At 38.5% G+C, this 14439-nt stretch overlaps 2 protein-coding genes across 2 annotated transcripts; both read right to left on the bottom strand.

Annotated features, from left to right (window-relative positions):
- Positions 1-8508: 8508 nt before the first annotated feature.
- LOC119731618 (hematopoietic prostaglandin D synthase-like) lies at positions 8509-11003 on the bottom strand. Its single transcript, XM_038204821.1, has 5 exons — positions 10240-11003; positions 9922-10014; positions 9568-9680; positions 9082-9189; positions 8509-8684 (listed from the first exon to the last, which is right to left on the bottom strand). Exons 1-5 carry the CDS (start codon positions 10373-10375, stop codon positions 8511-8513), a joined length of 624 nt encoding a protein of 207 aa, XP_038060749.1. The 5' UTR covers positions 10376-11003; the 3' UTR covers positions 8509-8510.
- Positions 11004-12210: 1207 nt separating this feature from the next.
- Positions 12211-14023, bottom strand: LOC119731977 (hematopoietic prostaglandin D synthase-like). The gene is made up of 5 exons (XM_038205317.1): positions 13888-14023; positions 13571-13663; positions 13213-13325; positions 12723-12830; positions 12211-12386 (listed from the first exon to the last, which is right to left on the bottom strand). The coding sequence occupies exons 1-5, from the start codon at positions 14021-14023 to the stop codon at positions 12213-12215; spliced, it is 624 nt and encodes a 207-aa protein (XP_038061245.1). The 3' UTR covers positions 12211-12212.
- Positions 14024-14439: the final 416 nt, after the last annotated feature.

The raw sequence follows: 14439 nt of genomic DNA, 5'->3' as shown, positions 1-14439 counted from the left end.
TTCATTGTGCTTTTAAGATGTATACATTTTGAAGACTGATTGATGGAGATGTCAAAATTTCGTTTACTGGTTACAAAGATGGAAGAGAAATACTGAAGCATTGTTCCAATGAAGAACATTCCATCCTCTTTTCCACTGATAAAGTAAGAACTTTCCTTCCACGGGTTGATAAACTTGTGACTCGATGTAACCGTACTGAAGAAAACACTTTTCGACGCAGTTGTTTAAGGGGATATTTTAGTTCCAGATTCTTGACGGGTTACAAGGTCTTGAGGTCTTGAAGTCTCAACATTTTTTTTCATGATGACTGTATTCTTGCAAATCTTAAGTTTACAACTGATTATTTTTATGACATTCAAGGTTTCCATTTGTAGATTGTTTAAATTCATCTGCAAGAAATTGAAGGAGAGATTTGAAGGAGAAATCTGTGTTCATGCATACATGTGGCCATACAGCGAGCTGCGTTTCTTTAAAATTAGACCAAATGTCTTTGACCAAAATTTATCTTTGGACCGTGGAGATTGAAAAAGACTTTGATTCGCAGAAATGTTAGTTTTCAATCCTCCTTGATTGCTAATGCGGTCCAAAACCTGTTCGGAAACAATGATGATGGTAGAACATTCATTGTGGCTGTTCATGATGAAGACTTTCTCTTGAGTTCTTGAGTTTTCTTTTCTCCGATGATTTTTGAAGTGAGAACTTTTGACTTCCATTTCATCCAGCATTTCTTAGTTTCCATTCATGCACCACAGAAGACATCCATCACTACCGTAGACTCACCGAACCAATATCATCACAAAGGCACGTTCTCACCCCCCCCCCCATGCAATTGGTTAAACTAAATTACTGTTATTCCGGTAAAACCTTAAAATTGTATTAACTTTAGTTTTTTAATCTATTTTGCTTGTAAAAATTATTTTAAGACTTTAAGTATTTCATGGTTTATTTTATAAGCTATATTTTGAGAAACCTATTTATCCCCCTGTAATCCCCGTCCCGCCTTAGCTTAGCTGCCGCGCAAAGTGCGCCTGTAATCGTATTGCATGCATGCATGTGCATTTAAATCACTGTACACTCATTAACCTACTCACAACTCACCCCTACTCACCACTCACCACACATTATTCACCACTCACACAACCAATAATTACGCATTAGCTCGAGTACCCAGACTCGCACTTTTTCAGGGTTGAGAGAGACTCAGTATCGAATCGAGTGATCGATTCGATACTTCATTTCTCACCACTCACCATTCACCACTCACCAAACTAAACTTTCACATCACAATGGCTCATCAGTATTCAAACGCACATTTTCTTACACACTCGATACTCAATACTCAGTATCGAATCGAGTGATCGATTCGATACTTTTATTTCTCACCACTCACCACTCACCATTCACAACTCACCGTCCTAAACTTTCACATCACAATGGCTCATCAGTATTCAAACTCACACTCTCTCACACACTCGATACTCCGTATCGAATCGAGTGATCGATTCGATACTTTTATTTCTCACCACTCACCACTCACCATTCACAACTCACCATCCTAAACTTTCACATCACAATGGCTCATCAGTATTCAAACTCACACTCTCTCACACACTCGATACTCCGTATCGAATCGAGTGATCGATTCGATAATTTTATTTTTCACCACTCACCACTCATCACTCACCACTCACCACACTAAACTTTCACATCACAATGGCTCATCAGTATTCAAACTTACACTTTCTTATACACACTTGATACTCAGTATCGAATCGAGTGATCGATTCGATACTTTTATTTTTCACCACTCACCACTCATCATTCACCACTCACCAACCTAAACTTTCACATCACAATGGCTCATCAGTATTCAAACTCACACTTTCTTACACATTCGATACTCAGTATCGAATCGAGTGATCGATTCGATACTCTACGCTACGGTCAACGAAACCGAATACTGAGTAACTACCGAGTCCGATACTCGTTTCCGAATCTGTGTCGAAACGGCGATTTATCGATACACATGTATCTTACAAGATTTCTCATCTGTCACACATTCATTCACTTTTTCCCCTCACTCACAAAAAGACCTCACAAGAACTCACAAGAAAAAACTCACAAGAGGCTCACACACAATACTCAGCTTCTCACAAACTCACTTGTGCAAACGCTTGCTCAGCGCCTAAGGCTTTGGACGCTTAGCATTCCGCGGTGCTGCTGCTTTCCCCAAAATGTACCCTAAACCCACACAATGTTTTCATTTATTCATGACTTACTGAATGAAAATTATGACTCGATAGGTTAATTTAATTTATTAACTGATGCATTTGTTAAAAGTGTCAGTATTAAAATTTTGGTTTTTATAATTAGTTATTACAAATAACATATATTTATTTGTTTACACTTTAATTTATGTAAAAAACAAAACACCACAATGACCCACCCCACCATGACAAAAACCTCAATCAGACTCCTTAAAATGGTCGATGTGGACACAAACTATCATCTTTTAGACAAGTTGTCGTGTTGGCAGCACCTGGTTTGTTGGACAGTCGCTTTGTGTTGTTCTACATTTACATTTAAGCTGATGGGGAAGACATGATGACATTTGAAGGAGATCCCAGTTGAATTTCCAAATGACACATTTCTTGGCTCTTTTCTATAATTTTTGAAGTCCTGAAAGTTTCTTTGCTCGACGAAGATAGTTTATAACGTTCTTGTTTATTCAACTTTTATTCTTTATTTGTTCACGAGGAATGAAGAATGGTGAAGAATTTGAAAAATTCCAGCAAACTTGAAGAAGATTAGAGGGTCCATTTCCTGCAACTGTAGGGTTATAGAGCACGTGATAGCCAACACTGTCTTGAAGGAGACTTCTGAAGCATCGCATAACTGGAAATTGCTGTTTTCTTTTGAAGACAGAGGACTTCAAGTTTTTCATTAACCATGCTTTCGGTTGCAAACTTGACAGGGATGAGATTATCAATTAAAAATGTCTCAAAATTGATGAAATTTCTGAAGATATATACATATCTCTTTATACTACTATTCTGTCTTTCTCTCAGATTAAAAAGTCTGATTTCAGACAAAAGTCTGAAAAACCTCATCCCTGACTCGACTTATAATTAGTTCAAGATTTATCTCAGTTATTTTTACAATAATTATGTAGTTTCTATGATGACAATAAGCACTTAATAGCTGTCTGCCACAAGTTGGAGTTGATAAACACGTGGGTCATCTGTCAATCAAATTGGGCATTCAAACCAGAGGACTATATAGGCCTATATCTTTACAGACAATTAATAGGCGTGTGCCTTCTGCATAACTTAATGTACCAGGATGATAAACAGGCCACGCAGGCTCTCCACAGCGGCCACGGGCCAACTCAGAGGTTAAAAGGTCAAATAACCGGCCCAGGGTCCAGGTCTACATTGTTCTGCCTTCAGACATTCCAACGAGGAATTCACAGGTGTTGATTTCTTTCATATTCAAATCACCTCAAATTGACTTCAGACAAATGCTACCAGACGGATTAGAATCAATATTCTAAGTCATGTTGCAAAATCATTACAAGCGGTTATAGAAAAGAGATTTTAGAAGCTTGGAGCAGTTAATTTTAACCTGAAAAGCACACTCTTGGTCCATTGTCCAAGCAAAACCCAATATTTGTACAATTCAAAAATGTACAGCTAAGATACTAAAAAATCTGGACATAAAATCTTGTAAATGAAGCTGGAAAAAATTTTAAAAGGGAGAAAAAGTAAGAAGAGATGCCCAACAATTCCTGTAAATTTGTGATACTGTTTGAAACCCATTTTGGCATTTCAAACATGTACAGTTGAGATACTAATACATGTGGGCATAAAATGTTTTAAATAAAGCAGGAAAAATATCACAAATAGGTGAAAAAGTATGAAGAGATACACAATAATTCCTGCAAATTTGTGATACTGTTTGAAACCCATTTTGGTATTAAAAAAAAAGGAAAAGCAATTAAGATACTAAAAAGTCTAGGCCTAACTTTTGAAAATGAAGAGAAAAAAAATACAAATGGGAGAAAAAGTTTGAAGAGATGCATTGTAATTCCTTCAAATTTGTGATACTGTTTGAAACCCATTTTTTCAATTCATCATAGACAGCTAAGATACTAAAAATCTGGACATGAAATCTTGTAAAAGAAGGGGGCAAATTACAAATAGAAGAAAAAGTACAAAGAGCTGCAAACTTATTCCTGCAAATTTGTGATACTGTTTGTAAAACATTTTGGCAATTGAAAAATACAGGCCTACAGCTAAGATACTAAAAAAATAGGGACATAAAATCTTGTATACGAAGCGAAAATTATCACAATTTGGAAAAAAAAGTATGGTGAGATATACAGTAATTCCTTCATATTTGTGATACTGTTTTAAACCCATTTTTGCTCATTAAAAATGTACAGCTAAGATACCCAAAAATCTGGACATAAAATCTTGTAAAATTATTCTTGCAAATTTGTGATAGGCTATACTGTTTGAAAGCCATTTTGGCAATTCAAAAATGTACAGCTAAGACACTACAAATCTGGACATAAAATCTTGTAAAATTATTCTTGCAAATTCGTGATACTGTTTGAAATCCATTTTGGCAAATTCAAAAAGTTAAAATTCCAAAAGAAATGGACAATGAAGTCTTGAAAATGAAGGGGAAAAATACAAAATAATGGGAAATCATGTATGATGAGATTTACACTATTTGCTGCAAATTTGGGGTACTGTTTGAAACCAATTTTGGCAATTCAAAACTTTACTGCTAAGATACCAGAAAACAATCTAAATGAAAGTGAGAGAATGAAGAAATGCACACTGATTTTCTGCAAATTTTTAAAACTTTTGTCAAGCTTTCACTTACCTCAAGAAATTGTTTTTGACTTACCAATGTCGAGTCTCACTTTTCCTTAAGCACAAACCTTCATCCTCGCTCAGATCATCCGACAACATCCAGCACATAAAATTCCACATTGTTCGTCAAATAATTCCATGAAACTTGCATTTCAGGTGCTTCAGAGTTTCAGTTCAGAGTTCAATTCATGTATTCAAAAAAAATAGTTTTAGTTCTTCAAGTTTCGTCGCCCTTGAGTTCATGTGAGTTACTTTGTTGCAGGAAAATAAAATCAGCTAAAGTTTTGTGTTCCATTATAAAATTTGCTCACAGAAATTTTCACCAACGGAGGTCTGGGCAGCCCCGGTACGTGGAACTGGGAGTGCTTCGAATTCCAAGGGGGCAGACGCAGCGTTGAAACCCATACAGCCGTGGTTCATCTTCCAAAATGTTCGATAAAAGTTCAGTAAAAGTTTCGTTGGTTCATTTTCCAAAAATTGTTTAATAAAAGTTCAGTTACTAGTTTCTTGTTCCAGATTAAATTTCACTCACGATAATTCCAAAACGATGATGGACAGAAGCCAGGAAACTGGGAAGCCGGGAAAACAAAAAGTGGAGTGAAGCGAAGAGCAGTGAATTCCGAAGTCCAGCAGCGGCAGCAGGAAAAGCCGTCGTGCGGCCCGGGGCCAGAGCCCGGGGCCCGGGGCCCATCCGCCGGCAGCTGTAACGCTGACACGTCGACCGGAGAGCTGCAAGCCCGCCTCATTCGAAGACACATTTTGGAACGCGATATTTCCAAAGAAACGCCTCACAGAAGTCCACGCCTCAATGACTACGTATGACAGACATTGTTCCCTTCGAGTTAGATGCATTTGTACTTTTGTACATTCATAACATCCGCTTAAAATGTCATTTTTGGTGGACAATAGTCGAGTCTAACCATTCACTCCGAATTTTCGAGGACTACTAAATGTAGCTCGCTCGCGCTCAATCCAGAAAAAGCAGACGGCGAGTCTGAGTGACAAGGCTTGGTACGTATTTCAAATGGAAATCTTGAGACTTCAAGATGTGTTAACACGCGGCCGGATTTTTTTCCACAATCAGAAAAAAATTCGAAACTAAGCACTTGAACATTTTTTTTAACTCATTTTAAAAATCTATATTACTGCATTGGCAAAATTAAATCGTTTTTTTGCTTTTGACAAGAAAATAATCGTCGTATTTGATAACTAAAACTGTCCGACCTATTTTTTTATAACGAGGAGAGATATCGAGATGACACCACCTGGATTGGGAACGCACTACGCGCTGGAGTGACTGCTATTGGTCAGAAGTGGAACAATAACAATTTTGATTGGCCGACGGGCACTGTACATGTTTACATTAGATTTTCGATAACACGGCTACGTTTCCGGCTTCGGCTTCATGCACATCGGTCGCTGGCTTTAAAATCGTTGAGAAGCCTTTAATATACAGACGAAATGGAATGTTCTTAGTTATTTATATGGCCTCCTAATAATTTTAAGACGTTGTGATGCTGGAGTTAGCAATTGATCAATATTAAGCATGGAGTCCCCTCAAGTGAAGGGTCTAACAACTATAGACTGAAACCGATCCGGAATTTGAATCAACGTTTTAAAAAGGCCTTATGAGGGGCCTTTGGTGAATGTTTGGGACGGATCCAGTTTTGGATCAAGACAGAGATTTAGCTAACAACGGGGGGGGGGGGGGGGGGGAACAGGCATTTTCTGTTTGTGGGTGCGTGGGGGGTATGGTTTTCCTTCGGGGAGGGATGTGGCCCAGTAGGGGGTGGTTAAACCTATACTCCCACCCAATATTAAACCCCATGTGCTACGAGAGCTTTTTGTCTGGCGTATCAAGGTTCGCGTCCATGGAACAGGGAGAAATTACGATTTTTTTTTAATAAAAAGTAACACCAACTTTTCCCCCTCCTTCTCAACTAAAAATTAAAGGTAACCTTTCCAGCTTGTCCAACCGATAGTACTCAAAGAACGTTAACAATTAAGGGTCTACCTACTGACTTCTGAGGCAGATTCAGCCATCAGACAGGAAATAAAATTTGACTGATTATCAACAAATCAGACCACCACGACGGGTTTGAGCAGCGAAGTGTGTTTCAATATATTCGAAATAAGGGAATTCATTTTCAATCATTGAATTCAATTGTCTGGTCCTTAATTTTATTGGATGATAAAAGTGACACTTTTCATCAAATCACAAGTTATTGTTAAAAATCAATAATTTCTTAATATTGATTGCATTTTTTTTAATTTCCCCTTAATTATCCGCATTTAAGCAAGGGCGGATCCAGGGGAGGGGGCAACGAGGGCCATGCCCCCCCCCCCCCCCAAAAGAGCCCTTTTTTGTTAAGTGGCGTCGCAATAAAGGCAGGCAGTGCGTACACCACCCTCTTTTCCACACACAAAAAATGGTTAAAATGGTCAGAAATTGCCTCCCAGTCAGATCGCACCACAGAGCATCTAGAATCCAATAATTTGGGGCCCTTAAGCGGTCCTCGAACCCCTCACCGTATTAATTTTTGGACCCACTTTTTGGGGACCAAATTTTTTTGCCCCCCCCCCCTCCAAAAAAAATTGTGTGCTGGATCCGCCCCTGCATAGGTTTTTGGTTACTCTATAAACATTATTCTAAAGGTACAATAAAATTCACACTAACTTCCTTAAAAAAGAATAATAAATCATACATTTATATTGCGCAAATTAGCTCTAAGAATATGATGAAATGCGCATCACAATTATTATCTACTCATTAACTGATTTTTTTACTTTTATCTCGTTTGTGAATCCTAATTTGTGATTAATTTATGCAAAAAATATTGTTTGAGGAATTTCCCTGTCCCATTAGCTGTATTTGTAAATTATTATCATCAACCCATCCACCCAAACCGAGACTAAATCGCACACCTGCGCGTTACTTTTGATGAAATGCGCATCACGATTATTATCCCTCGGGAATGAGACCTTGCAGCAGCTCGAGATCCGGGCTCTATCAATTTCTTTCAACTGCGAAAAAAAGAAGTTTAAGTACGAGTTTATCAAGTTGGCTAACATGCAATTTTACCTGCATTTTGGCTCCTATTGTTACACTTCAAATTATACTCCTACGCACAAACAAACCTTTTCTATCTAAGCCATCAAACTGCTTGCAATTAATGGTGGGTACTTTATTTGCATCACGACGGTAAATTTGACTATATAAAAAAGTATTTAACTTTCTCATTATAATCTAATTTACTGACAAGCGTTATGGATACGTGCTCCTGTGCTATTTTTGAGAAAATGGCCAAAACAGTACTAAGCAAAAGCTACTCATTCATTGATTTTCTTACTTATATCTTGTTTGTGAATCCTAATTTGTGATTAATTTATGCAAAAAAAAACATGTTTGAGGAATTTTCCTGTCCCACAAGCTGCATTTGTAAATTATTATCATCAACCCATCAACCCAAACCGAGGCTAAATTGCATACCTGCGCGTTACTTTGGTAACTCTACAAAAATATTTTAAAAGCACACGAAACGTTAACGTATGTTTACGTCAGAAGAGATTCAGAAAACTGATCCCATCTCCAGCCAATATTGGTGGCATTTCAATTTTCTTTTCCACTTAAAACGTCGCTTCAGGTGGTCGCACAGCCAACCAGGCTGCGATCTTGGGGTTGGCAGCGATGCGGCTCTTGAGGGCGACCAGCTTCGGAAACTTCTCCAGGGAGTTGGCGCCCTTTGACACGACATCCACAAAATCAGCAGCGGCGAAGAAAAAAAGATCGGCGACCGAGATCTGCAATGACAAAACAGGGAAAATGCAGTTTCTAAGATAGTCCAAGGATGCGCGAGAAATCGCGTGGAGGAAGCTGCAAAGGATTGTGGGAGAATGTGTTGCTGAGGATTGTGGAACATATTGTGATGTTATTTTTCCAGGGGAATATCCTTCCAATGACATTTTTTAAATTCATATGTTATGGGAATGATCTAAAAAATACTTCACACTAATATACAGTCTCCGCCCCCCCCCCCTTTCTACGAGTTATAATAACATTTAAAATTACTTTAAAAAAATAATAATGTTAGTACAATGTAATTAATTGCCAGATCAAAAACTGTACAATTTTACTCCACGACTCTTAAGGTTAAAAGGAATGACTTTGTATGATCGTTAAGTTGGCTAAAATAATTACCGAGTTTCCGACGAAGAAATCCCCGGCGTGCTTCTGGCCGATTAAACGCTCAAGACACGCGTAGATCGACGGGACCCACTCCTTCAAGAACTTCTCCACTCTTTCTGGCTGGGGTTGGAAAAAAATAGTTTGGCAAGGTTGTTTCAATCCGTTTCTAGTGGTCTATTTTCAAAGAAGTGTTGGAAGGGCGCCACTATGAGGTATAATCGCGAAAATTCTACTTCGCAGTGCATTATGGGGAAATCGAAATTCGTATGTTGGGTCTTATATACTGCATCCATTCTCCAGTAGTGGAAACCTTTTTTGACACACTTCACTTAAAGTTGGAATGTTTCAGTGAAAAACGATGTATTTTCAAGGCTTCAGATTGAATTCGGGTTTTTGTGGTGGTACACGGACAGACGATTAGTCCATACTTATCAGAGGCTTTCCCACACACAATTGTTTATGATACTGTTTTTACCTCCATAGACTGGCTTCAAATACCTTGCTTTCTTTGGGCCCTTGGAAGACATGGTTGACTTCCGACCAGATGTCCTCCACGGCGTCAATTGCTTGGTCTATGAATGCTGCATCAAGGGACGTCTTGCCATAAAATCCTTAAGAAAATGGATCAAAATGGATCCTAAGTTGAGAATCATTATGACCCAATAAGGTTCAGCACAAATGTATTTTCTGTGTGTTTTTCGGTCCCCTTTAAGGCATATTTACGCAAAATAAAGGAAATGTCTAAGATTGCATGTTCGGTAAAGTTCATTGCGTTATTGCCTAGTAGCCTAATCTTGACTAAAATCGATGATAATGTTCTCATTAAAAATGTCAAACTTTCTCATGACTCACCAAACTCCCTTGCCAGATATCTCAGGCCAGCCTTACTCTGACATATCATCGTCCCGTCGACCTCCAGCGACGGCGTTTCCTGGGTAACATAGTCTGATCAACAAAACAAAAACATTTGTAACTAACTAATGAGCTAACTAATAAACAATGCTATTGAGTTAAAGGATTACAGTAAAAGGCAGATACTGGTTTTATCTTTCATAATTTCTGTTCGTTTTGTTGGGCCTGATTGGTTCTGCCCAAACTTGCCCCTTTATAATATGTCCGAAATGTGATGATTTTGACGAAGAAAATGATTTTAATGGCGGAATAACTCACTCGGCTTTAGCTTAGGCCAATCCGCCCCCTCGAAGTTCTTTTCTTCATAGTCGACCCCAGCTAGCTTGAAAGCCAGACGGATACTTTCTGCACGGCCGTTAACACCCTTGAAGTAGTGAAGTACGTATTTCACCATGGTGGCGTGGAAGCTATTTATATTAGACCCTTGTTAAAATTCGGCTCCAGAAGACACCTTTTAACAGCACTACCTTCTACGCCCAAAACTACAGTGACGATTTGTCGAGCAGTATCGATAAATGGAAAATTGCAAGTCATATTTGCTATTGATTTATCTCAAAAAGGGTCAAGGTCTAATAAAAAAAAAAACAAAGTCAACAAGCCTTAGACGGTAAATACGTAGTTGAAGATAAGTGTAAGGTATCAAAGGTAGATTCAAAAGACTGTAGACCGTAAAAAGCGGAATTTTAGTGCCTAATGACCTAGTGACATTCTAGCAAACGAAATGTCAAACCGATGTGTTTATCTATAGGTGACGCCATCGTCGAATATCAGAGTTATACTCTACCACTAATTCACACTCAAATCACAGAAATAACAAATTTAAGTCAGTCATGTTGGGAAGCTAGCGCCCACTCGGACTCCCTTCTACAATAATTGTCAAAAGCATGCAGTTTGTCATAGTTTGTGCTTCATTGGCAGGTTCGACATAAGGAGTAAGTTCACTGCACCAATTCTCCAGTTAGAGAAATAACCTTTAAAATAAATTCCACCTCAGAATATTGTATTTTACCTAAAAATAGGATTTTGTCGCTGCGGTTGAAAAGGGTTCAAGTTAGTTTTGACACCTCATTTTGAGAATGTTGGAGGACTTGGTTATAACAAACTTTCAAAATCTTACTCAACGCATTTGATGTATCGTACGCTAAATTTGCGTTCAAAATTACATGCAACTACAAAAATGTTAACCTTTTTTAACCTTTAGCTTTTTTTATTCTAAAGTTAAACTCCAAAATTATATTAAAATGGTCAGAAATTACCTCCAAGTCAGATCGCACCACAGAGCATCTAGAATCCAATAATTTGGGGGCCCTTAAGCGGTCCCCAAACCCCTCGCCGTATTAATTTTTGGACCCACTTTTTGGGGACCAAAATGTTTTTGCCCCCCTCCCCCCAAAAAAATTGTGTGCTGGATCCGCCCTTGCATTTAAGTTTTTGGTAACTCCATAAACATTATTTTAAAGGTATACAATATAATTCACACTGACTTCCTTAAAAAAGAATAATAATTCATACATTTATATTGCGCAAATTCGATAAGAATATGATGAAATGCGCATTACAATTATTATCCCTCGGGAATGAGACCTTGCAGCAGCTCGAGATCCAGGCTCTATCAATTTCTTTTAACTGCGAAAAAAAGGAAGTTTTAGTACGAGTTCATCAAGTTGGCTGAACATGCAATTTTACCTGCATTTTGGCTCCTCTTGTTACACTTCAAATTATACTCCTACGCACAAGCAAACCTTTTCTATCTTAGCCATCAAACTGCTTGCAATTAATGGTGGGTACTTTATTTGCATCACGACGGTAAATTTGACTCTATAAAAAAAAGTATTTAACTTTCTCATTTTAATCTAATTTACTGACAAGCGTTATGGATAAGTGCTCCTAGGCCATTTTTGAGAAAATGACCAAAACATACTAAGCAACAGCTACTCATTAATTGATTTTCTTACTTTTATCTCGTTTGTGAATCCTAATTTCTGATTAATTTATGAAAACAAATCTTGTTCGAGGAATATCCCTGTCCCATTAGCTGTATTTGTAAATTATTATCATCAACTCATCAACCCAAACCGAGGCTGAATCGCACACCTGCGCGTTACTTTGGTAACTCTAAAAACATATTTTAAAAGCACACGAAACGTCAACGTATGTTTACGACAGAAGAGATTCAGAAAACTGATCCCATCTCCAGCCAATATTGGTGGCATTTCAATATTCTTTTCCACTTAAAACGTCGCTTCAGGTGGTCGCACAGCCAACCAGGCTGCGATCTTGGGGTTGGCAGCAATGCGGCTCTTGAGGGCGACCAGCTTCGGAAACTTCTCCAGGGAGTTGGCGCCCTTTGACACGACATCCACAAAATCAACAGCGGTGAAGAAAAAAAGATCGGCGATCGAGATCTGCAATGATAAAAAAGGGGAAATGCAGTTTCTAAGATAGTCCAGCGATGCGCGAGAAATCGCGTGGAGGAAGCTGCAAAGGATTGTGGGGGAATGTGTTGCTGAGGATTGTGGGACATCCTGTGACGTTATTTTTCCAGAGAAATATCCTTTCAATGACATTTTTCAAAATTCATATGATTTGAGAATAATAAAAAAAAATACTTCACACAAAAATACAGTCTCCATGTTAGTACAATGTAAGTAATTGCCAGCTCAACAACTGTAAAATTTTACTCCACGACTCTTAAGGTTAAAATGAAAGACTTTGTAGGATTGTTAAGATGGCTAAATTACCGAGTTTCCGACGAAGAAGTCCCCGGCGTGGTTCTGGCCGATTAAACGCTCAAGACACGCGTAGATCGACGGGACCCACTCCTTCAAGAACTTATCCAATCTTTCTGGCTGGGGTTAGAAAAAAAATCGTTTGGTAAGGTTGTTTCAATCCGTTTCTAGTGGTCTATTTTCAATATAGTCTTGGAAGGGCGCCACTATGAGGTTATCACGAAAATTCTACTTCGCAGTGCATTATGGGGGAATCGAAATTGTTTTGTTGGCGCCCCTAAACTGCATCCGTTCTCCAGTAATGGAAACTTATTTTGACACACTTTACTTAAAGTTGGAAGGTTTCAGTAGAAAAACGATGAATTTTGAAGGCTTCATATTGAATTTGGGTTTTTGTGGTGGTACACGGACACACGATTATAGTTCATGCTTTCCCACTCATTGTGTATACATGTACATGTACTGTTTTTACCTCCATACACTGGCTTCATATATAACCCACCTTGCTTTCTTGAGGCCCATGGAAGACATGGTTGGCTTCCGACCAGATGTCCTCCACCGTGTCAAGTGCTTGGTCTATGAATGCTGCATCAAGAGACGTCTTGCCATAAAATCCTTAAGACAATGGATCAAAATGGATCCTAAGTTGAGAATCATTATGACCCAATAAGGCTCAGCAAAAATGTATTTTCTGTGTCTTTTTCGGTCCCCTTCAAGGCATATTTATACGCAAAATGAAGGAAATGTCTACGATAACATGTTCGGTAAAGTTCATTGCGTTATTGGCTAGTAGCCTAAATCTTGACTAAAAATCGATGATAATGTTCTCATTAAAAATTTCAAACCTTCTCATAACTCACCGAATTCCCTGGCCAGATATCTCAGGAGAGCCTTACTCTGACATATCATCTGCCCGTCGACCTCCAGCGACGGCGTTTCCTGGGTAACATAGTCTGATCAACAAAACAAAAGCATTTGTAACTAACTAATGAGCTAACTAATCAACAATGCTATTGAGTTAAAGGATTACAGTAAAAGGCAGATAGTGGTTTTATCTTTCATAATTTCTGTTCGTTTTGTTGGGCCTGATTGGTTCTGCCCAAACTTGCCCCTTTATAATATGTCCGAAATGTGATGATTTGACGAAGAAAATGATTTTAATGGCGGAATAACTCACTTGGCTTTAGCTTAGGCCAATCCGCCCTCTCGAAGTTCTTTTCTTCATAGTCGACACCAGCTAGTTTGAAAGCCAGACGGATACTTTCAGCACGGCTGTTAACACCCTTGAAGTAGTGAAGTACGTATTTCACCATGGTGGCGTGGAAGCTATTTATACTAGACCCTTGTTAAAATTGCGGCTCCCGAAGACACCTTTTTTTAGCAGCACTACCTTCTACGCCCAAAACTACAGTGACGATTTGTCGAGCAGTATCGATAAATGGAAAATTGTAAGTCATATTTGCTATTGATTTATCTCAAAAAGGGTCAACGTCTAATAAAAAAAAACCAAGTCAACAAGCCTTAGACAGTAAATACGTAGTTGTAGATAAGTGTAAGGTATCAGAGGTAGATTCAAAAGACTGTAGACCGTAAAAAGCGGACTTTTAGTGCCTAATGACCTAGTGACATTCTAGCAAACGAAATGTCAAACCGATGTGTTTATCTATAGGTGACGCCACCGTCGAATATCAGAGTTATACTCTACCACTAATTCACACTCAAATCACAG

The sequence above is a fragment of the Patiria miniata genome, unplaced genomic scaffold, assembly GCF_015706575.1.
Source record: "Patiria miniata isolate m_02_andy unplaced genomic scaffold, ASM1570657v1 HiC_scaffold_24, whole genome shotgun sequence".
NCBI lineage: Eukaryota > Metazoa > Echinodermata > Asteroidea > Valvatida > Asterinidae > Patiria > Patiria miniata.
The sequence above is the reverse complement of the archived record's forward strand: the minus strand, read 5'-3'. Positions and strand labels throughout refer to the sequence as shown.